This window comes from Schistocerca gregaria, chromosome 4 (assembly GCF_023897955.1).
Source record: "Schistocerca gregaria isolate iqSchGreg1 chromosome 4, iqSchGreg1.2, whole genome shotgun sequence".
NCBI classification, from domain to species: domain Eukaryota; kingdom Metazoa; phylum Arthropoda; class Insecta; order Orthoptera; family Acrididae; genus Schistocerca; species Schistocerca gregaria.
Window position 1 is genome coordinate 116,606,576 of NC_064923.1, and position 24,809 is coordinate 116,631,384.

Consider the following 24,809-nt stretch of genomic DNA (forward strand, 5'->3'; position numbering starts at 1 on the left):
AAGGAGGTGGCTTACAAAACACTCGTTCGATCTATACTTGAGTATTGCTCATCAGTGTGGGATCTGTACCAGGTCGGGTTGATGGAGGAAATAAAGAAGATCCAAAGAAGAGCGGCGCATTTCGTCACAGGGTCATTTGGTAACCGTGATAGCGTTATGGAGATGTTTAGCAAACTCAAGTGGCAGACAATGCAAGAGAGGCGCTCTGCATCGCGGTGTAGCTTGCTCACCAGGTTTCGAGAGGGTGCGTTTCTGGATGAGGTATCGAATATATTGCTTCCCCCTACTTATACCTCCCAAGGAGATCACGAATGTAAAATTAGAGAGATTCGAGCGCGCATGGAGGCTTTCCGGCAGTCGTTCTTCCCGTGAACCATACGCGACTGGAACAGAAAAGGAAGGTAATGACAGTGGCACGTAAAGTGTCCTTAAGCCACACACCATTGGGTGTCTTGCGGAGTATAAATGTAGATGTAGATGTAAGAGAAATGAGCACATAAGACCACAAAGACCAGACGAACACAGTGACAAACTAAATTGTTTTATTACAAAGATGAAGATAATCAATTATTGATACTATAATGTAAATGGGCAGACAAAAAAATCTATTCACCAAGCTCATCCCATCCGGTAAGTCTCCCTAACCCGCGGTTCTTGGTGACTTCTAAACTGTACCTCTTTCCCTAAACCTCTATAGTCCTTTTCCTTCACCCCTCTCCCAGCCCCTTCAGCTCTTACCAGGAGGAGCAGCCACTGGCTCCAAAAGTGTGTGAAAGTTAAATGCTTGTGTGTGTGTGTGTGTGTGTGTGTGTGTGTGTGTGGTATTCCCCTGCTGTTGCTTGGTGAGTATAGATGTTTTATCTGTGTATTTACATTATAAATTCTTTTATTGTATTTTTCAGCCTTGGGTCACACAAATTTTATCATAACCAGACTCAACTTCTTAGCAAGTCATAGCAAAGCTCAACATGATCAGCTCCAAGAACTAAATTTCCTCTCCCACATACTGCATAACATTCACTCTAGATGCCTTTCCACTATGACCCCCCCCCCCCCCCCCCCCCCCACACACACACACACACACCATAAATGCCAACAACAGTTCAACTCTGTGTGCCTCATCCAGACAAACATGCCACAAAAATGAATACTACACAGCCACAACAATACAGTGATGGCATAAACACTGTACAAGTTCAAAAAAAATACAGTAAACTGTGTTTTGCTGTCTGCAGATTGTAGATTGTGTAGCAGATTCACAGCCACCAACATAAACATTCAATAGCTTCATGTAAGGTATGTAAACTAATGCACACATCCACCCTTTTTTCAAATAAGCTATAAACCCAAAACTTTAGACATATTGTAATAAACAACATACAATGCATCAGCCCAGTAATAAATATCTCAACTGTGGACTGTTAACAACCCATGTATAATATTTGATTACAATCATTTCATTCACAAATGTAAATATTTTGTATCAAATGTTTTCTCTAAATGTTAATATGTAATAACAATTTTACAGAAAGGAAATAAAGCAACCCACTGAAGATAGCACAAAAAGTGCTGAATCATGTTTTGGGTAAAACAAAATTCCAGAGGTGTCTTGCATAAGGCAGAACTCCTCATTCACTCTTATGATCTCCTTCAAAAGAAATAAAAAAAGGAAATAATAAAATATTAGAAAACTACATTACAAACACAGACTAACTTCTATACACAACTATGTCACAATCAATGTTATATTGTGAATATTTTAAATCTTACATCTGTGATTTAAGAGTTACCAAGTTTGTACTATTATGGAGTTAACTGTAGCTACTATTACCAAGTTAACTGAAGCCTTCATTTCCAGTAGAGTGCAGATATGTTTACAAATTGAGGGCGTCTCCTGGCCAGGTCAGTTACACTCTGACGAGTTAAAAAGTAATATGTTCAACTGCGTGTAGTTGTGTAAAAAAGTTGGTTTGAATTTGTAATTTAGTTTCCAAGTAGTTTACTATCTTTCTGTTTCTTCCTTTTCAAACAGATCATCTGATGATGTCTTGATAAGAAATCAAAAACAGTTATGATACCATTTGTGAAACTCAAGGCTGAAAAACATAGTAACAGAATGTCACATAAGCTAAGTTGTATCAAAGGTAAGTGCTCAACTAAGGTTTATGGTTGACTTCTGGGGAGGTGTAACACATCTATAAAGGAGATTGTGTACAAATACTTACATGACATATTTTTCAGTATTTCTCAATTGTTTAGGATCCCCACCAGGCCAGGTTAAAGACAGTCATAGAAACAATGCAGAAGGATGTGAAAATAGTCAACCATTGGTGCAATTAGTATAAGAACGCTATGGGAGTGCTTCATGAACAAAGATGGGAATCCTTGGAGGAAAGACGATTCGACCTCACTCAGTCTGCAAGTGTGACAGGAAAGGAAATTACAGCCAATGATACAAAGTACCCTCTACCATTCAGTGTACAGAGGCTTGTACAGTATGTATGTAGATATACAAACCGATGCTGAGTGAAGGGACTATAGCCAAAATAAATTCTTTCCCTAAGAGGTCAAGAAATAAAAATCTTGTTTACATCTTACATTAAATAAGAGAACTGGTGAACACTATTTATTCAGCTACAAGAGAAATCAAATTTTTGTATCACATTTTTATGCCTTTTTTCATTAAAAAGCCATTACTCATTGCTCCTAACATGATCACTGTGTGGGTAGCAGCATAGCTCCTCCATATTACTCAGAATGATGTGCCTGCCAACTGTCTGTGTATGTGTTCCCTAAGTATGAACTTGTCTCAACAAAAAGACAGAGCCATATCTGGTATTACTTGATTCATTCAAATGTATCTACATGAGACATGCATGATGTAATGGTATATATTGTACACTTTACTAAGAAGAAATTAAATATCAATGCAATACTTGTTCATGGAGGTAATATCTCCTTCAACCAAATGAAATTAAGAGAAAGAGAATGTGAATTAGATTTACTCTGTATCTTCTGCGAACTCTATGCAACATAATTAAATATATCTGAAATATACACATAGTATAAAGCATATAAATGCACAAAAAGGCAGGGGAAAAGGATTGGAAAGCATGCAGAAGTAACTATTGCACTATATGTTTTTCTGCTGATATTTTACTCAAGCTGAATTTACAGTAGCAAGATGAAACTGAAGGAATCCATGTTGCTGGCGATCTGTATCTTTGGTAGTTACCTGCAAGTATGTTGCAGAATGCAGCTGACCCACAGGACTCTGAAATGCAGGCTGGGGGGGAAGGATTGAAGAATTGGAGGGGTATACATGGTAACGGCGCGAGTCGGGAGATCCGTGCTGTGGTTCCAATAGACAGAGATGGAAAAGAAACAGTCAGTCAGTTAAGCACATATGACACAAAGCTAAAACTAAGTGTTGTTTCAAACACAGGGTGGAGCATGCTGTAAGCTGTACAGTGTCCACAGTAAGGTCACTAAACAATCAAATTTTGGATCAAACCCTTGTACACATTAACATGCAGTTCTTAGCACTTTGACAAACAGAAAATAATTAAACTACAAGGGTAGTCATTCTTCACATAAAGGACTAAAATTTCTTTGGAGCAAACTTTTTAACATGCAACTTGTTTAATGTTTTAAACTGAATAAATACTTTATGAATACAGTTACTTGCACCAATTTTAATTTGACATATTTTAGAAACTTTTCTATCACATGTTCAGCTACACAATTTTGATTTACCACACTTATATTTCAATATAACAACTTACACTGCAAATTATATCCCTTCAAACTTGCAACTGATTATGATGTCATGCAAATGTGTTACAAACATCTTAGTGCAGAGTTAACTTTAGAAACAGAAACCACAGGCAAGCCCACAAGGGTAAAATGACGACTAAATTTTATAAAAGTACACAGACATTAATTTGACATTACATACATTATATTCATTTTAATGTTCAATAAAAACAAACTTTTTCTCCCAACCATGACACAGCTACCCTTGTGTAATATGATCATAACAACTTGAAAGTGAAAATGTAATGAGAGAGTGGCGATTTCATGGGAGGGAGAGAACCACTAAACTTTACGATACCACAGAAACTGTGAACACCAAAGAAAGTAATTTGTTTACCAAAGACTCACACATCTCTTTAAAATCAAATCCGCAGGCAACTCCAAATCAGAAATATTCCTACAAAATAATATCAAGCTCATACATGCTACAAAATCCTTTTATTTAAGAACAACAGGAAATCAGTCAAGAGTTTAGCTATGAGCACCAGAACAGCAGCCTTGAAGTATACAAATACAGAGACTACGGAGAAAATTGTTCCAAATTTTTGCATCATCAACAAAGGAAGCGAGTGAGTGAGTCTGAGTTAAACTGACACTGAGATTGCTAGAAAGAAAATACAAGCATATTTGTATAAGGGTTAATGTGGAAAGCAATATTTTGTTGATACAACCATCCCACCATTCACTGCAGAAGAAAGATGGTATTTTTATGATTCATCAGTGTCAATGTTGGAACACTACAAATATTTCCAGAGACATACATTTTTGTCTCTCGCACTGAACTCAAATAAGTATGCAATATTTTGAAAAAACAGCAATTTTTCCCACCGAACAGTTTTTGGGAGAAATTAATCTTTTCACTCACACTGCTGAAAATTTAAACGAGGGTCTTTCCATTCTAGATTATTCCGAAGTGGATTCACTGCAGTTGCCATTTTTGACATGACTATTTCCCTCTTCAAAATAATGCATCAGCAAATCAAAGTTCTAGCATCTGATTATTGAACCCTAATGTACTCATCTATGCTGCATTTTTTCTAATTCATATTTAGTTACATTTGCTGTGCTTCCAAGTATTCTTCCTACAATGCCAGTATCCTATTTTTCATCCTGTCAATAATGGTGGATGCTTTTATTAGTCTCTTTAACATAATATATGCACAATAACACATGAGGTCTGTTTGATACATGCTTGACATCTGGCCAGGAAAAAAGTATTGTATTTATGATAAGGTTAGGATCTTAATCTCCTATGAAGTGTTACCTTATGTCTCAGTATGTTTAGCCCAGTAATCCTTCCACTGTTGGAAAACTCCTGCAGCAGTTTGCTGAGATTCTGCATCCCCACTGTCACCTACCATATCAGTTCAACCTCTTTACTCTCGAATGGGGTTCTTTAACTGACATCTTCAACTTTACGAACAATTTGGCACACAAATGGAATTCTGTTTCTTGACAGGGTCTTGAATAAATTTGAATAATGATCTGAGGCAAGGGGAACTGCAACTGTTATGTCAAAAAGCATCATGGATTGATGAAGAACTAGATGACACCATTATATAGTCACTGTTGCCTTCCAGTGGGTATCTGTGATCAACAATACCATCATTATCAAAGAAAACATTAAGTTTCATCTTAATTTTCATTCACAGCTTGGTTCAATCTCTAACGAGCAATGCTTCCACTGAGATGACCATGTTTTTATTTCTCAGTTTTAACCACACAGCGATGACCCACCCCCTGTCATCATAGTGTTGAGTATGTCATGATCAGTTTCAGCACAGGCCATCATGTCCTGCGAAATGTCGTGTAACTCCATTGCTAATTTTGGGCATTACTATGATAACAGCCCCATTGCAGCAACATGTGAAGCAAACAGGCAGGTGCAGAAACAATGGTATGTGATTTTACAAATGAGCCTGTTTATATACCACAAGGCACACTGGCCCAGCAGCACAGCAATGTCGCAGAGAAGCAGTGCATCTACAAACCGGCCCAAAGGCAGTTTCCACATCATTAGACCACAAAAGCATTAATCTGTAGTGACTGGAAGCAATGTATCAATAGAACAAACATGCTATTAATCACTATAAATACCCATTGATCCCAGCAGAGCTGTGCAAAATCAGGCTCCACCCTCTGGGCCACACAAGTCGCCATCACGTTATCGCCCAGTGAGCAGCCAATGCTGGTTGGGCAGCCATCTCCATCAGACCAGCTCATGGGGTGAAGTCCGTACCCATGGACTTCTACCAGTAAAACAGGTAAGCTGTCTCCCGGTTCTACAGCAGAGTACTCAAACTTCTGCCCTGGGGGCAGCAGTTCACAGCCAGGGAGGTATCACCACCATCCACTAACACCGGGATAAGGTTCTCTTCCATTACTAGTGGTCATTTATGAGAATCCTAGCACATGTTCACTTTGCTGGCATTTCTCGCTCCCAGCCACCAAGTGCTAACTGCGGGATGCACTGCTGAGTAAGCAGATAATGTCAGCAAAGGGCGACACTGACGTCTCACGTCCAGCACGCCACCATGGCCTTCCACAGCTGACAGCACAGCCAGCGTCACTATGTGCCTGCAAGGGGATGTGCCTATGGCATCGCAGCACTACGGTCATTGTATCACAAGACTGAATAAAGATATTTTACCTTGCAACCTTGTTTTCCTCGCCGACACTGGCCAGCACTCCCCGCCACTCTACCACCCCTACACCCTACTGGCCCCACTGGGTCGCTTCAGTCAAGATAGAATTGTTTTTCTTCCCCAACAACAAATTTCACAAACTCTTTGTGTGTACTTAAATCCTCAACAAAAATTTCATCCATGGAATTTTGTCTGCACCTAACCACTTCCCCAGTCTGCATTAATGTCAAACAATGACACATCATCAACTTTGCACCCCTCAACAACAGTTGCACTGTTAGCAGTTTGTGACCTCCCACTATAGTGGTCACTTTCCCCCAATATCTGACCATTTTGAAAGCAGATGAAACACTCATTTATTTCTGTTTCCTCTGTGGCATCATCTCTGTTAAGTGTACTCTGACAATCGTCAAACTTTTGACAATATTTACCATATAGCAAAGATGGTGAGTCGCAGATAGGCACAACAAAAAAACTCTTAGAATTACAGCTTGCGGCCATTAAGGCCTTTATCAACAACACACACACACACACACACACACACACACACACACACACACACACACACACACACACACACACACGGGTGCAGGTGTGTGTGTGTGTGTGTGTGTGTGTGTGTGTGTTGTTGACAAAGACCTTAATGGCCGAAAGTTTTGTCTTTTTGTTGTGCCAATTTGCGACTTGGCATCGCCGCTATATGGTGAGTAGTAACTTTCCTTCTCATAATAATGTTACATTCCATCCTGGATTTTCCATTGTTTGATTTTTGACAATATTTGATGGAACATCTTTGTTCACTAATGTTAAACAAACAAGAAATCTGATACAAGGGTAAATAATAAGGAACCCGATGATGGAACAAATATTCTACCGAGCACATGAAAATGTCTCCCAACACTGCAACGTTGTTGTGCTGTAGTGTCATTACACTGTTTGGAAAAACGTACAGTCTAATACTTTTTGGACAAGCTTCATATTGCTCATTCAAACAACAATACTTCTGTTATCAAGGCCACATTTGAGTACACTAATTAGAGTTTGCTGCTGCTGGCAGTAGTACATTCCATAAAACTGATAACAGTTATTATAACGTTATTATTTCTTCATCAAACAATTGTTAGCCTCATTCTCATAACCTGCCAGTACACAACCAGTCCTTTGAATACATTTACACGCATATTTTTCGAGATTTTATTCGAAAAATTGTTTCTTTTTTTCTTTCGAAACTTTTTTCGAAAATTTTTTTTCGAAATTTTCCTGAATTTCCCCACCCTTTAACGTGATCTGGAAACAACATAACTACCTAACCTTTGCACCCATTGTGGTCCACCAACCTAAGTTCAGCACAGGATCAACATAGCTCATCTCAAACCAACACTTTTTCGACTTTTTTCACACCTTTATCTCTCCCTATATAAACTTATTTTCACTTTAACCTCATGTTACCTTTTCCACCTTCTAATACCATGTCAACCTCACAACATCCCTACAACGACCCCATTAAATTTTATTTACATTCCCTCCACAAACATGCCTTCACCATAGCCAGATTACGCTCCCATATTTTATTTACTCAGGCTTGTCTGAAATTTGGCATTACCCCCAAAGGCCTCACACTTAAAGTTCCCATCTCTGGCTGCAATCCTTCTTTCCATCAGTCCCTATACCAGTTCCAAACAGCACAATCCATAGCCCTCACCCGCCTAATCCTTCACCTATACATCGACTCGGCCAATGAACACACCCGTCAACTCCTATCCCAAATCAAAGTCCTCAATCTTTCCTCTCCCACAACCAAATCGGCTGTACATAGCATCCTCCTACAGGCCAACCGCAAATTAGAACAGCATGCCACCCTCCACCTCAAAAAACTATCCAATCTCCTGGTTTCCCACCTCTGGAAAGGCAACTCACTCACCCTCCACAACCTTTCCAAGAAACCTCAACCTCCTCTCATTGCACACAGACGCAGTCTCTCCCATCTACTCAATCTCCCACTTCCAGCTCAACTCCCACCAACACCTCTAAATTCTAGTCAGCACAATCTGGAACCACAACACCCCAATTCAGTAGTTAACCTTTCCTCCAAACCCCTCTCCCAATCCGAAACCTCTGTCCTATCCAAAGGCCTCACCTTCAGCCCCACTCCCAGGTTCAACCAAACTGCCCTTGTCAAAGATTTACTGTCCTACACTCGTAGTCTCTGCTGGAAATATCACTTTGCCACGAAGAAAAATAAATCTGATCACACTCCTAATGATCCAACTCCCCAAGACACTATCCAAATTGAACCCTACCTGGAACAGTTCCGTCCTCCATCAAATCGGGGCCCACCTCCTCTTCCTCAAAATCACCCTCTCCAAACCTTCCAGGAATTTCTCACTTCCAGCCTTGCCTCTCAATCTTTCTTGAAAAACCTTAATCCTACTCCCAACATCACCACAGCCAAAGCCCAGGTTACCTGTGATCTGAAAGCTGACCGATCCATCATTATTCTTCTGGCTGACAAGGGTTCCACGACCGTGGTACTTGATCGTCGGGAGTATGTGGCTGAGGGACTGCGTCAGCTTTCAGACAACTCTACATACAAAGTTTGCCAAGGTAATCCCATTCCTGATGTCCAGGCGGAGCTTCAAGGAATTCTCAGAACCTTAGGCCCCCTACAAAACCTTTCACCTGACTCCATCAAACTCCTGACCCCACCGACACCTCGCACTCCTACCTTCTACCTACTTCCTAAAATTCACAAACCCAATCATCCCGGCCGCCCCACTGTAGCTGCTTACCAAGCCTCCACAGAACGTATCACTGCCTACGTAGATCAACACCTTCAACCCATTACATGCAGTCTCCCATCCTTCATCAAAGACACCAACCACTTTCTCGAACGCCTGGAATCCGTACCCAGTCTGTTACCCCCGGAAACCATCCTTGTTACCATTGATGCCACTTCCCTATACACAAATATCCCGCACGTTCAGGGCCTCGCTGCAATGGAGCACTTCCTTTCACGCCGATCACCTGCCACCCTACCTAAAACCTCTTTCCTCGTCACCTTAGCCAGCTTCATCCTGACCCACAACTTCTTCACTTTTGAAGGCCAGACATACCAACAATTAAAGGGAACAGCCATGGGTACTAGGATGGCCCCCTCGTACGCCAACCTATTTATGGGTCGCTTAGAGGAAGCCTTCTTGGTTACCCATGCCTGCCAACCTAAAGTTTGGTATAGATTTATTGATGACATCTTCATGATCTGGACTCACAGTGAAGAACAACTCCTGAATTTCCTCTCCAACCTCAACTCCTTTGCTTCCATCAGATTCACCTGGTCCTACTCCAAATCCCATGTCACTTTCCTTGACGTTGACCTCCATCTGTCTAATGGCCAGCTTCACACATCCGTCCACATCAAACCCACCAACAAGCAACAGTACCTCCATTATGACAGCTGCCACCCATTCCATATCAAACGGTCCCTTCCCTACAGCCTAGGCCTTCGTGGCAAACGAATCTGCTCCAGTCCTGAATCCCTGGACCATTACACCAGCAACCTGAAAACAGCTTTCGCATCCCGCAACTACGCTCCCGACCTGGTACAGAAGCAGATAACCAGAGCCACTTCCTCATCCCCTCAAACCCAGAACCTCTCACAGAAGAACCAAAAAAGTGCCCCACTTGTGACAGGATACTTCCCGGGACTGGATCAGACTCTGAATATGGCCCTCCAGCAGGGATACAACTTCCTAAAATCCTGCCCCGAAATGAGATCCATCCTTCATGAAATCCTCCCCACTCCACCAAGAGTGTCTTTCCGCCGTCCACCTAACTTTCATAACCTCTTGGTTCATCCCTATGAAATCCCCAAACCACCTTCCCTACCCTCTGGCTCCTACCCTTGCAACCGCCCCCGGTGTAAAACCTGTCCTATGCACCCTTCCACTACCACCTACTCCAGTCCTGTAACCCGGAAGGTGTAAACGATCAAAGGCAGAACCACGTGTGTAAGCACCCACGTGATTTACCAACTGACCTGCCTACACTGTGACGCTTTCTATGTGGGAATGACAAGCAACAAACTGTCCATTTGCATGAATGGACACAGGCAGACAGTGTTTGATGGTAATGAGCATCACCCTGTGGCTAAACATGCCTTGGTGCACGGCCAGCACATCTTGGCACATTGTTACACCGTCCGAGTTATCTGGATACTTCCTACCAACACCAACCTATCCGAACTCCGGAGATGGGAACTTGCCCTTCAATATATCCTCTCTTCTCGTTATCCACCAGGCCTCACTCTCCGCTAATTTCAAGTTGCCGCTGCTCATACCTCACCTGTCTTTCAACATCTTTGCCTCCACACTTCCGCCTCGACTTACATCTCTGCCCTTACTCTTTGCCTTTAAATATGTCTGCTTGTGTCTGTGTATGTGTGTGTGTGTGTGTGTGTGTGTGTGCGCGCGTGTATATACCTATCCTTTTTTCCCCCTTAAGGTAAGTCTTTCCGCTCCCGGGATTGGAATGACTCCTTACCCTCTCCCTTAAAACCCACATCCTTTCATCTTTCCTTTTCCTTCCCTCTTTCCTGACGAAGCAGCCGCCGGTTGCGAAAGCTCGAAATTCTGTGTGTGTGTTTGTGTGTTTTATTCATTGTGCATATCTACCGGCGTTTTCCCGCTTGGTAAGTCTTGGAATCTTTGTTTGTGATAACAGGAAAATATATACATAAAGGGAAGGGACATTAAAGAAAAGGAGAGGGGACTGAAAGTGTGCACGATTATATTACATATATACTGTATCACTGAGGCTCTTCTGCATAATGTCAAGTTTGTGTCACAGAAACTGTGCAAATAATTCTATATTGTACATGGTAGTCATCTTTAGGCAATAATGCTAACAATGTGTAGATCACTCCGAAACTCCCCTAATTTTGTTGTGACGAAACAAAATTGTGCAAAGTTTCGAAGTGAAAAAAAGGGGGAAAAGGGCAGTGTGTAATGGAGTGGTGTGCAATGGAGTGGTGAAATACTTGTCTTCAGCACAGACAATTGAGGTATTCCATGCTCTGCTGAAAAGCGACAAAAACAATCGATTGAGCTGACAAATCCTAAGGAACAGAGTAATTTCTTTCACGAATTCACTAAAGCAACTGCTCAATATGAACTTCCTTGTGAAGATATCAACACATAGGCAAATTCAAACATTTACTTAATCTTGCATCCTGTTCTCAAACGCTTCTTGGGAACAGCTGATTTTTGTAATTTCAATAACCACTTGTTTATCATAGTTTTCTTCGGCATGAGAAGTGCATCCCAATACACAATACAACCCACTGGCAAATCTTATAAATACACTCCTGCATAAAATCTACAGGGACAAGTATACATGTTGAGAACAGGATATTCTGAGGAACTCTTATATCAACAGCAGAGGAAAAAAAAATCTATGAAAAAATGTGTGCTGTGAACAAGAATCAAGGCCTTAAGGAAAACTATATGGTACAATGAAAAGAAACAAAAAAATATGAATGACAGCAAACAAGACATTTTGCATAACATTGTAAGAACAAGAAACACACGTGCTCTCTCTCTCTCTCTCTCTCTCTCTCTCTCTCTCTCACACACACACACACACACACACACACACACACACACACACACACACACACACACACACACACACACACACCTCATGAATAGCTGCTAGAATGCATCTGTCGCATTGAATGAATGAATGAAATGAATGAATGAAGGCAGATATCAAGAGTGGGGCAAGGAAGTGGGAGGAATAGTGGGATATTGGGGGGGGGGGGGGGGGGGTGAGATAAGTCAGTGCTGTCTGGCAGGGCATGCAGGTATTACATGGGAGCAAGACAAGGCTGCCAGGCAAAGTGGCAGGAAGCAATGGTGGGGGGCGGGAGGGGAGGCATGGGAAAGGACAGGAGCGGAAAAGGGGAAATGACCAGTGGGTGTGTTGGCAGAGAACGGCACACTATAAGAGTGAGGTTACATGTAACGTGAGGTGGTGATAGGACAGAGGGGGGCAGAAACTGTTGGATGTAGGGTGTGGGGTCAGTAGATTACTGTAGGTTGAGGCCGGTATAATTTCGGGAGCAGAGAATGTGTTGTAAACATAACTCCCATCTAGAAAAGCTGGTGGTGAAAGTAAGGATTCAGATTGCCCAGACTGTGAAGCAGCTACTGAGATCAAGCATGTTATGTTTAGCTGCATGTTGTGCCACAGGGTGGTCTACTTTGCTATTGACCACAGTTGGCAGTGGTCATTCACCCTGATGGCAGCTAGTTGGTAGTCACACCAATATAAAAAGCTGTGCAATGATTGCATCAGAGCTGGCCTATGACAAGGCCGCTTTCACAGGCAGATCAGCCTCTGACAGGATAGGGTAAATCAGTGACAGGACTGGAATAAGAAGTGGTGCATGTATAGAAGGGCAAGTCTTCATCTGGGTCTTCCACTGAGATATGATCCCTGTGCAAGGGGTTGAGGTTGGAAATGGGGACGGGAGAGTGGTAGTGGCACAGTAATGGACTAGGGTAAATCAGCGACAGGACTGGAATAAGAAGTGGTGCATGTATAGAAGGGCAAGTCTTCATCTGGGTCTTCCACTGGGATATGATCCCTGTGCAAGGGGTTGAGGTTGGAACTGGGGACGGGAGAGTGGTAGTGGCACAGTAATGGACTAGGATGTTGTAGAAGTCAGCTGGGCGGCAGAACACCACTTTAGGAGGGGCAGGAAGAATTTCTGGTAGGATATCCCTCATTTCAGGGCATGATTTAGGCATTCAAAGACCTGGCAAAGGATGTGGTTCAGTTGCTCCATTCCAGGGTGATATAAGGTGATAGAGGAGCTTTGTGGCTGGTTCTTGGTGATGGTGGGGGAATTGGGTGTATTTGAGGATATGTCAAGGGAATATGTTGCAGATTACGTCTGCAGTATAGTACATGTTTGTGAAGGCCTTTGTGAGGCCTTCAGCATGCTGGGCAAGAGTTCTTGTCACTAGAAATATGCAGTTCCGCACTGGGCAGGCTCTTTGTTTTGTTTCGCTTTAGGGCACAAAAACAACTGGAGTCATATGCGCCCATGTAAGAACTATAGAACACAAAGACAGAGAGGTGTTAAAAAATGACTATATGTTAATCCCAGCTGACTAAGAGAAGACAACTAAAAACAGGGACATGGAGAAGGAGTTATAAAAGACATCATACAGAGACAGAGGTCCTGAAGTATAAATTTAATGTCCTTTGCCATATTGCTACAAAAGATAAAAAGTAAAAAGCAGTTGACAACCCGCACATCGTTCGCTATAACAGCTGATAACTCAGATGGCAAACACAAGCGGGAATGTAAACGGTTAAAAAATTGGCATTCCGTCAGGAAATGGCAGACAGTTAAAACTTGGGCACAATGTGTACAAAGTGGTGTGGGAGCACCACTTAACTAATGATGGTGGCTAAAAATGCAGTGCCCAATAGACAACCTCGTTAAAATGACCTCCTCCTGGCAGGAGGGCTGAGAGAAGGTCGTCGAGCTGCTGGGACAGGCTTAATGAACTAATGTTTATTCCCATGAAGGGAGCACCAATGGCGATGCCGAAGTGAAACCATCTCCTGACAGACGGCAACACAGAGGTCATTGGAGGGAACACAGGAACTACTGGGCTGAGGTATGAGGACTACAGCCTTGGCAGTACCCTTGTTTCCCGACAGACCGAATGACCAGGAACCCATATAAACATCACAGTGGCCCCAGCTGGAGTAGGCAAGTGACAGTTTTCCTGGGCCCTTTGCACTAGGGGATGGGTGTTGTACAGCGCACAGAGACTTTAAAGGGCATTGAGAGAGTGAGCACAGGACGCAACTGAAAAGCCTGTGTCGCCAGATGTACTCCGTGGTCTGATAAAGGGCGAAGAGCTTAGCTGTAAATACTGAGCAGTGTGCCGGAATCTAATACTGAAAAATGTGTGGGCCAAAGACAAAGGCACACCTGTCACCATGGTCAGTCTGAAAGCCATCAGTGTACAGAAAGGTATTATCACGAAGTTCCATACGAAAGTCGTGAAACTGAAGGTGATAGAGCGAGGCTGGAGTAGTGTCCTTAGGAAGCAAATGAAGGCCAAGGTGAACACGAGCTGCTGCACAGAGCCAATGTTGTGAAGGATTCACACCCACTGGGAAAGTTGCAGGTAATGTGAATTAAAGCCACCGGATATGTGCCAAAAGACGACTCCAAGAGGTAACAGAGGAGAGGGACACACCCCGTACTGGCGGTCGAAGGAGGATGGCCACGCATGGCACACAAATGGCATGCATACCTGCTGAGGAGAAAGTCATGACAGTACGACAGTGATAGTTCAGCAGCTTTGACATACAGACTCTCAACCGGGCTAGAGCAAATGGCACCAGTAGTCAAACAGACGCCATGATGGTGGATAGTGTTGAGACAGCATAAGAGGCTAGACATGCAGACACATAAACAAAGCACCCATAGTCTAATTTAGAACAGACAAGGGACCAGTACAAACAGAGGAGGGCAGTTCGATCTGCACACCAGAAAGTACCATTGAGGACACGTAGGACATTGAGGGAATGCGTACAATGGGCTGCCAGTTAAGACACATGGGAGGGCCAAGAATGTTTCCTATCAAGCATGAGCCCCAGGAATTTCGTAGTTTCAATGAACGGAAGAGCAACAGGCCCAAGATGTAAAGATGGTGGGAGAAACCAATTGCACCATCAGGAATTCACACAAACAGTTTTGTCAGTGGAAAAACGAATTCCATTGTCGATGGTCCAGGATAAAGATGACCAATGCATTGCTGAAGACGCCACTTAGTCAGACAGGTCCGTGAAGAACTGTAACAGATGGCAAAATTATCAAAAAAAGGGAGCCGGAGATGCCGAGCAGGAGACAGGCCATTATAGGGTTGAGGCAATAGCAAAGAGAATGACACTCAGGATGGAACCCTGAGGCACACCATTTTCATGGACAAATGTGTCCGACTTGGCAGAACTCACACTCACTTTGAAAACTCGGTCTTTTAAAAATTCCTGGAGGAAACAGGGCAGGCGGCCAAGGAAGCCCCACATGTAGAGAGTACGGAGGATACCAGTTCTCCAGCAGGTGCCGTAGGTCTTCTCCAAATCGAAAAACGTAGCCACAGTCTGCGATTTCCGCAGAAAACCATTCATGACATGGGTGGACAAAGTACGAGATGGTCAACTGCAGAACGGCATGCTGGAAATCCACACTGTGCAGTGGTTAGTAAATTGCGAGATTTGAGCCACCGTAACATCCGGGCATGAATCATACATTCCATCACCTTGCAAACACAGCTGGTGAGAGAGGAGGGGTGTACCTAGAAGAAATGCGTTTGTCCTTACTGGTCTTAGATATGGGTATGACATTGGCATCATGCCAGCATCCGGGAAACATGCCCTCTGCCCAGATGTGGTTGTACGTATTAAGCGTAAAAGTGCTTGCCTGCAAGAAAAGGGTGCTGCAACATCTGAATGTGGACATCGTCTGGCCTTGGGGTGGATGATCAAGAGGAACTGAGAGCACGATCTAGCTCCCTCACAGTAAAGGCGGAATTGTAGCACTCATGATTCTGAGAAGAGAAGGGTATTTCCCGATGATCTTCTGCTCGTTTCGGATGGAGGAAGGAAGGGTAATAGCAGGAAGAGCTCAAAATTTAAGCAAAATGGCAACCCAAGGTGTTGGAGATAGCAATAGGATCCACGATGAGGTCATCTGCTACTGACAGTCTGGAAATTAGGGAATGGATCTTGGTCCCATAGAGCTGTCAGAGGTTGGCCCACATGACAGAGGAGGGTGTGTAACTAGTGAATGAAATCCAGCTAGCTTCTTTTGCTATCCTGAAGAACGTGACGACATTGTGCACACATCTGTTTATAATGAATGCAGTTTGCCATCATAGGATGACTATTAGAAATGCCTCAGACCACCAAGGAACTGGGACACAGTGTGGTAAAGAGGACGTGCGACAAATGGAACGTTCTGCAGTTGTAAGGATAGTGTTTGTAATATATTCCACCTGGTCATCACAGCTGGGGAAATCTTGTTCTTCAAAGGTCGCCAGGGAGGAGCAATGCCGCCAGTCAGCCTTAGTAAGCTGACATTTGGGTGTGCATGCAGGTGGGGTAGGAGTCAGCAAACGGATAGCACATGGGAAATGGTCGCTCAAGTAGGCGTCAGAAAGAACAGAGCACTCGAGATGATGGGCAAGTTGGGCACTGCAGAACGATAGTTCCACATGGAAATAGGTGTGTGAGGAGTCGGAAAGGAATGTAGGTGCTCCTGTGTTAAGGCAGAAGAGGTTAAGCTGATTAAGGAGTTCAGCCAAGAGGACACCTCTCTGACAGGTTATGGTAGAACGCCAAGGGGGATGATGTGCATTAAAGTCACCAAGTAGCAGAAATGGGTGAGGTAGTTGTCCAGTAAGCTGAAGGAAGTCTACCCTGGTGACATCAAATGATAGAGGGACATGAATGGTACAAAGAGAAAAAGTCAGTTGAGGAGGGAAAAGGCAAAATGCAACAGCTTGAAAACAGGTAATCAGGGAGATGGGTTGACTATGAACGTCATCCCCTACGAGCAGTGTGACTCCCCCACGAGAAGTAATGCCATCTTCAGGGAGGTCAAATCGGACCGGGAAGAAATGCGGAAGCTCAAACCAGTCATGTAGACACACTGCTACAGGGCACAGAAGCAGGAGTATCCTGCTCCATGAGGTCCAAAGACTTGGTTCTTGTGCTGTTGGTCTTTGGAGTCAAATGCAGGAAAACGGTTGGTGGTATGCTGGGCAAACATATCATGTGGCAACACTGCCGAAGAGGATCTTCAAGTCAGTAAAGGAGAAAATTGTTTGCCTTTGTTGGACTTCTTTGAGCCTTTCTGATTAGCAGAAGACGACTCAGGTGTTGGTTGGCTGGACGGACATAGGAAGTCTTCATGGGAGTACTCCTTCTGTCCTATCTGGCCTGTCGATTGTGTAGGTGGTGACTTTGTCCCTTGAAGCGAGAGTTTATGGCTTGTCGCACAGCTGGATGAGGAGATGGCGATGCTACCTTGACACTGAGCGATTTCACAACCTCAGAGCTGAATGTGAGGTCGTATGTCTGCATGGCCATGTCCTTTATGGAGCGAGATGTAGCAAGAACAGTAATGTTTTCAAGTGCTAGATAGTAGAATGCAGGGTTTGTGACTAGCCAATGACTTGCAAGCTATCAGGTAAGGCACTTTTTCCTTAACCCAGATCTTGTGGACAGCCCACTCATCGAGATACACAGAACAATACAGAGAGGAGGCAGCATGGCCATTATCATTGATAGTGTGGGGAGAAGACGGCAGACAATCACCCTTGTGTGCACCCCTACAACAGGTTACACATTTGGCTGGATGTCGACAAGACATTCTAGTGTGGTTGAAACGATGACAATGGTAGCAGCACATGGGTTTGGAATGTATGGTCGGACAGTGATAATTTCATATCCTGCTTTTATCTTATCCCGGCTTCAGCTCTGCCATCCGGAATCCCAGGTTCGACACACCGACCCCACAACAAACAGAAGCACCACTGTATCAAAGGTGAGAAAAAGAGTGTGTGTGGGCACTAAGGAGGAACGACCTTTCTCACCACCTGATGAACAACAATGACAGCCTGATCAGAGAGGTATGATTGGATATCTGCCTCAGTCAGACTATCAAGCAGTCTAGTGTAAATAACACCAAGGGAAGAATTCAAAGTTATATGGGCCTTGACACAAACAGGATAGCCATGTAGAAGTGAGGCAGCAAACAGTTATTGTGCTTGAGAATCGGACTTAGCCTCCAAAAGCAAAGTGCCGTTCTGTAAATGAGAGCAAGGTTTCACAGGGCAGGCAATTGCAACACATTTCTGGATAATAACGGTTTGACTGTTGTGAAACACTGACCGTCTTTAGTACATGGAACTACAAAGAACCATGGTGCAGCTGGAATGGTCTTCAAATCATTAGCCTCATTCCGTTTAAATTGCGTAGACAGTGATTGTGAAGATGGTTGGTTCATTGCAAGAAGATTGCCCACAACTGCATGTCTCCAATGGTGCGCTCCTTCCAACTGGGGCTCCCTTCGCAAGGGAGTGCACCCGCCTTGGGTGATTGTACACACCTCAGGTCGTACATCCGGAACACCTGATAGAGGGACCAATTGGCAATTTGGGCACGTAGCAGCTCAGGCAATCACCCCTCCCTAGTCATGGTCTGTACCAAGGGGTATGTGAGAACCCTACCTGTTGACCCAGAGCGGGGAAGTTACCCTGTCACCTGTTACGTGTCAGACACGTGGGGCGGCCTTCAGGAGCACACAGGGAGAAAGAAGAAAAAGGGGAACCTCAAATGCCAAAGTGGAGGAAGGGCAGAAGAATGAAAACAAAGAAAGGAAAAGGGAACGAAAAACAGTGGTGAGACTGTTCTTGTGTCAGCAACGGACAATGCAGAACATTCCCAATAACACCCCAGACATGTTCTCCAAGTGAGGGGAGAAAGAATAGCAAGATCATAGACATGCAGCATGGAAGGGGAAAGATGCTGCAAACGCTGGGGCCTCGCGGTAGCCAAGCACAAACCTGCCAAAGAGTGACAAAGAAAGGTGGCATGCTGGGCTGAAGAGGTAAAGGTGAAGTGGATGGGAGAGAAGGTGGTGTGGATGTGAAGGAATGAGGATAGGGAGTTTTAGTCTTGAGTCCAGATCATCAAGATGTCATCAATGAACCTGAACCAGACCACAAATTGGGGTTTTGAGAGGCTAGGAAGTTTTCCTTTAGGAGGCCCACGAACGGGCTGGCATAGGAGGGTATATGTGGGTACCCATGGTAGTGCAATGGGTATGTTTGTTTACCTCCCCTTCAAAGTAGAAGCAGTTGTGTGTTACGATAAAGTTAGTAAGGTGTTTGATTAATGAGGTAGTGGGTTCAGAATCTGACAGACAGTGGGAGAGATAGTGTCCAGTAACACCAATACCACAGGCTTAAGGATGTTGGTGTATAGGAAAGGGCATCAACAGTGAATAGTAGTGGTCCATGAGGAAAGGGCATCAACAGTCACTAGTAGGTGTCCACGAGAGAAAAAAGGGTGGGAATGGTGGTGAGTTGGTGCAGGAAGTGATTGATATCTTTGACATGAGAGGCTAAATTTCTGGCAATTGGTTGGAGGTGTTGATCAATGAGAGCCAAAATTCTTTCAGTGAGGGCACAATAATCAGTCAAAATTGTTGAGTTTGTGGATTTTGAGGAGCATGTCGTAAGAGTGAGAGGTAAATGGATTCAAGAAAGAGGTTGGCATCACTCTGCAAAATTTATTGGTGGAGGAGCCCGACAATTGGCACAGGTTTTCCGCTACGTAGTCACTGCAATTCATAATGACAATGACGGAACCTTTGTCTACAGGTAGGATGAATAGGTGAGGATCTGTTTTGAGTGTGTATGTGGCTGTCTGTTGTCCTGCTGAAAGGCTGGTTTCTTAGGGAGGGATCTGTGGAAGGATGATGCTAAGTTGAAGGTACGGTATTCCTCGAAGGTGACCAGCGAGTGGTTAGGTGGGACCCGAGAGGATCATGGTTGGATAGTGGTATGAAATGAGAGAGCGTACAGTGTTGGTATCAGATTGGCTTTGGTTGAAGAGATTGGTGGCAAAGAAGTGTTTCCATTTCAGGGATGGGACAAAAGAGAGCAGGTCTCTGACAAGTCCAATGTGATTAAATTTTGGTGTAGGGTTGAAGGTGAGGCCTTTGGATAGGACTGAAACTTCAATGGTGCTGAGGATTTTGGAGGGAAAGTTAGCACAGTCTTCTGGGATTGTTTTGGCTCAGTATTTAGTAGCAGATTTAGAGGATGTGGCAAGATGAAAAGGTCAGCTAGGAAGGGTCTGAGTGCTGTGAAGTGGTTGTCAAGAAGGAACACTGTGAATGGGATAAGAGTTTGATAGTGGTACCCCCAGGTGGCACTAGCATGTCAGCAGGTTGGATGACCTATGAAAAGGTGCCTGGAAAAATTTTCCAATTGCTGGAGGGCAAGGGATTCGATTTCAGAGATGTGATGTATGTAGTAGGCATTGCAGAGCAACAGTATCTTGCAGAGAGAGTAGAGGTGGTTTTGGGATGTCTGTGCCATGGAGGTGCATTTGTGCAATACAGGTTTTGAGGGACAGGGATTGGTAGCATTTGAAAAGATGGTCACTGTGAAAGGAGAAGTGGGATACAGAAAAAGGAATTTTTATGATTAGGCAATTTGGGCGGCGAGGAGGTGGGGAGAGAGGATTCCATGGTTTAGGCAGCATCTAAGGAACAGGATGTGGCACCGTGTGACACTTTTCTGAACTGGAACAGAAAGATGGGGCAGGGGTTCATTGTGGCAGGGATGGAGTTGGGGGAAAGGGAAATGATGTAAGAAATGGGCAAATGAAGGCATGATGGTCATGAGGGGAGGTGGATAACAGAAGATGATGTGTAAAAATACATGCTGACATGTAAAAATTCAGACAGATGCATAAAAATATGCACAAGTAAATAAAAGCACACAAAAATTAGTAAAAATACATGCAAGAGAGAGAGAGGGTGGGGATTGGTTAGTTTGATATTCACAAATTCATAAGGAACAGGCAGATGTATGCAAAAATATGCTAGGCTGAAGGAAGAAATGTGATCAACAGTAATAATTATAATTATCTGCAGGAAGAATTTAGGGCACGAAACGCTGCCCCAAGAAACTTCACGGTCATGTAGCCGTGAGTTGCACGCAGACGACACTGACAATACAATGTGAATCAGATAGAATGTGTGTGGTATGGAGAATGAGGTGTGCTTGTTTGTGTGAATGTGTGTGTGTGTGTGTGTGTGTGTGTGTGTGTGTGTGTGTGTGTGTGTGTGTTTTCCTTTCTGAAAAAGGCTTTAGCTGAAAGCTCAGTGGGTAACAGTGCTTTTGTTAACTGTCTGCAACTTGAGGAGGAGATTGGTGTTCAACAACCCATCAACAATGAAGTCTTTAGAGATGGCGAACAAGCTCAGATTAGGGAAGGACAGAGAAGCAAATGGGATGTGCCCTTTCACAGGAACCATCCCAGCAATTGCCTTAAGTGGTTTTGGGAAATCCCAGAAACCTATATCTGGAAGGTTAGATGCGGGTTTGAACCATCATCCTCCTGAATGTGACTCCAGTGTACTAACCACTGCACTACCTCACTTGGTCTGCAACTCACTGTGATAAATTTATGGTGAGTAGCAATTTCTTCATCTCATAATATTGTTAGTATTCCAACTTGGACTTAGACTGTTGCTTGACAACTGGTAAAATAATAAATAAAAGTATAAATGGGCCTGAAAATAAAATTGATGTCTGAAAATTGGTGGCAATAGGAAAAGGAAACCACAAAATAGTCTAATTGAAGAACTCTGCAATAACCGTGGTAGTAGTAACAAAGTCTAAACTCTGTCATAAAATTAAATACAGAAGCTTATCTAAAGCTCCCACACACATATTGAAGTGAAAAAAGAACTAGCTTCAAAATATTTTGTGGTGTCAGTCAATCAATGTAGTAAGAGAAACACACCGATGAGCCAAAACATTATGAGCACTAACCACTGCGAGGCTGAATGTCACTGGAGATTATGAGCACTAACCACTGCGAGGCTGAATGTCACTGGGGATACTGCGTACATACAACACAGTAAAGAACGTACATAATCGCAGCAGGCCCTAATGGGAATCATTCCACTGATGATACGGGCCACCAATGGGCAAATCCAATGACATAAGCAACTTCGATAAAGGGCAGATTATTATGACCCAGCAACTGGGAAAGAGCATCTCAGAAACTTCAAAGCTGGTGGATGGATGTTGCAACCACACTTAGACCACAAAATGTTGGATGTTAGATAGGCAGCAAATTGTGGGCTCTGATGACAACAGAATGCTGGTGTCAGCACAAGTTTTGCAGAGTGCTCTGTTTAGTCCACATTGTCAAACACAGAACTTCATAGCAGATGACCTCTGTGTTTTGATGTTGATTCGATGACAGTGTCAGCTACTGTTTTTGTGGGCACAAGATAATCACAACTGGACAGTAAAACAATGGAAACATGTCATCCTGTCAGATGAATAACTTTTCTTGCTACATCGGGTTGATGGTCCCGCCTGGATACACCGTCATCCAGTCATGTGGCTGCTTGAAACAGGCCTGAGCCACAAATGCAAGCAGTGGGGGCAGTGTTGTGCAATATGTGACATTTCCTGGGCTTCCTTGGTACATGAGTTAATAATACAATAGTGTTGCAGTGGTTTGAGGAGCCTGACAGTAAACTAATATTGATGTCTTCAACACCAGATTTGCCTGATCTACATCCGAAGGAACACATCTGGGATGCTACTGGGCACAAGCACCAAACCTGCAAACCACCAGCCCATAATTTTGGGAACTGAGCGACCTGTGTATATTTGGAGCTAAATACCTCTCGAGACCTACCGAAGGTTTGGCGATTCCACAATCGTTGCAGTACTGCATTAAAGAGGTGGGACAACAAGCAACTAAGCAGCTGATCATAATGTTTTGGCTCATCAGTGTATGTATTAAATAAAAAGGTGATATAGAACCTCTATAAAGAATAGATGGCTATAGTGAGGTTCAGAAGATATCAATGGGAAGCTTAAACTAGAAAAATTGTAAGATAAGAACACACACTAGAAGTGGTTGAACGAAGCAAAATAAAAGCTATCAGAAACTGGTAGCATTATCAAGGTTCTATGCCAAAATGGAATCTTATTGTTTACAGATGCTGTAACACTCATCGCGAAAAAAGAATGAGAGTTAAATTTCAAGCTGGGTCTCACAAAAATGCTTGAAATAAATTACAACGTAAAACTGAATCAAATAAAAACAAGGAGCTTTGTAAAGAGAAAAATAATTGTTATGGCTCCATCACCCCACTGAATGAGCTTACCTTAATAATATAAATAATGCTACCATTTATAGGTCAACTTTATGTCAAAGAGGCATTGGCAGAAAGGAAATAAGACAATTAAATCACATGAAACTGACTTTTCACAAAATAAAAAAGGTCTCTTTCTTCAGAAAGGTAGCATCATCAGTGGAAAAGCAGTTAGAGGAAATTGCTGTCTGCAATTCACTTCTATAAAGGAGAGAGAAAGTCAAATCAGAGAGGCAGAAAATAGGTAAACAAAGCATTCAAGATGTACAATACTGAGAGTTTATGGGCAGTACTGGCCACAGGAAACCATTGACACCAGATTTCTGAACCGCACCACACTTAGTAGTAGTAGTAGTAGTAGTAGTAGTAGTGGTGGTGGTGGTGGTGGTGGTGGCAGCAGCAGCAGCAGCAGCAGCAGCAGCAGCAGCAGGGATTTGTGATCTACTGTCAAACATTTTAAATAGAAGAAATGGACATGGATGAGACTTCTATTGTGTATTTAAGTATACAGGATCTTGGGCATTTAAAAAGAGCAGCATACATCTTGGGAACATTATGTCAATCAATCTTTAGATGGTGAATATTTAATTGCAGGTTTATGGAGAAATAAAAGGAGAATCAAATTTTTGGAAAGTTCTAAGTTACACAGACATCATATACACTAAACGATTGAAATACAATAAATATTGGAATCTTAGAAAGAATCTCAAGATGGTTCTTTTACACAAAGAAAATCTTACTGATATCATTCACAGAAGATAACCGGGGAATGAATTAACAGGATTATGTCAGATTCATTGCAAGATAAAGTAAAGATGGTTCACATATCTTATTGCTGTGTGTGGAGAATGCACATCACATGTTGTAAAACAAAGTGGTATTCAGCAAGAAAGTGCTATCTCTCCATTAAGATTAATCATAATTGTGATATCATTGAAAGAACCTCTGAGTTCAAGCACTTGCATCTCTAGATAATGATGCACTATGAGAACAAACAGATCAATAACACAATACAAGCTAAACATTTGGAGCAAAATTAAAAGTAAAGAAAAGGAATCTAAAAATCAGCAAAACTAAGACACAATAGAATGCCCACAAACACAAGAAACCTGTAACAAATTTTAACACTTCAAAATAATAAAGTTATACAGGGTATTCCAAGAGAAATGTTCAATTTTCAGGTGTAGGGAACAAAAAAGTCTAGTAAATGTGGGCTCTAAAATGCATAACTTAAAGAGCTATGGGCACTTTTTCTGTAGACGTGATGTGGTTCACAGTAGCAAAGCTGAAAAAGTGCACATAGTTTTGAAGGTATGCATTTTAGAGCCCATGATTACTAC

The 24,809-nt window shown here is 43.0% G+C and overlaps 1 protein-coding gene across 4 annotated transcripts in view; it reads right to left on the reverse strand.

The window, feature by feature from the left end:
• The window catches only part of LOC126266741 (histone-lysine N-methyltransferase 2D), a 129,536-nt gene that overhangs the window by 93,500 nt on the left and 11,227 nt on the right, over nt 1–24,809 (reverse strand). For 2 of the 4 annotated variants that reach the window (XM_049971230.1, XM_049971228.1), the window contains exon 3: nt 3,236–3,352. The exons of the other annotated variants lie outside the window; for them this stretch is intronic. In XM_049971230.1, coding sequence (XP_049827187.1) covers nt 3,236–3,352 — 117 coding nt within the window. The remainder of the gene's footprint in view (nt 1–3,235; nt 3,353–24,809) is intronic. 4 annotated transcript variants of the gene reach the window in all.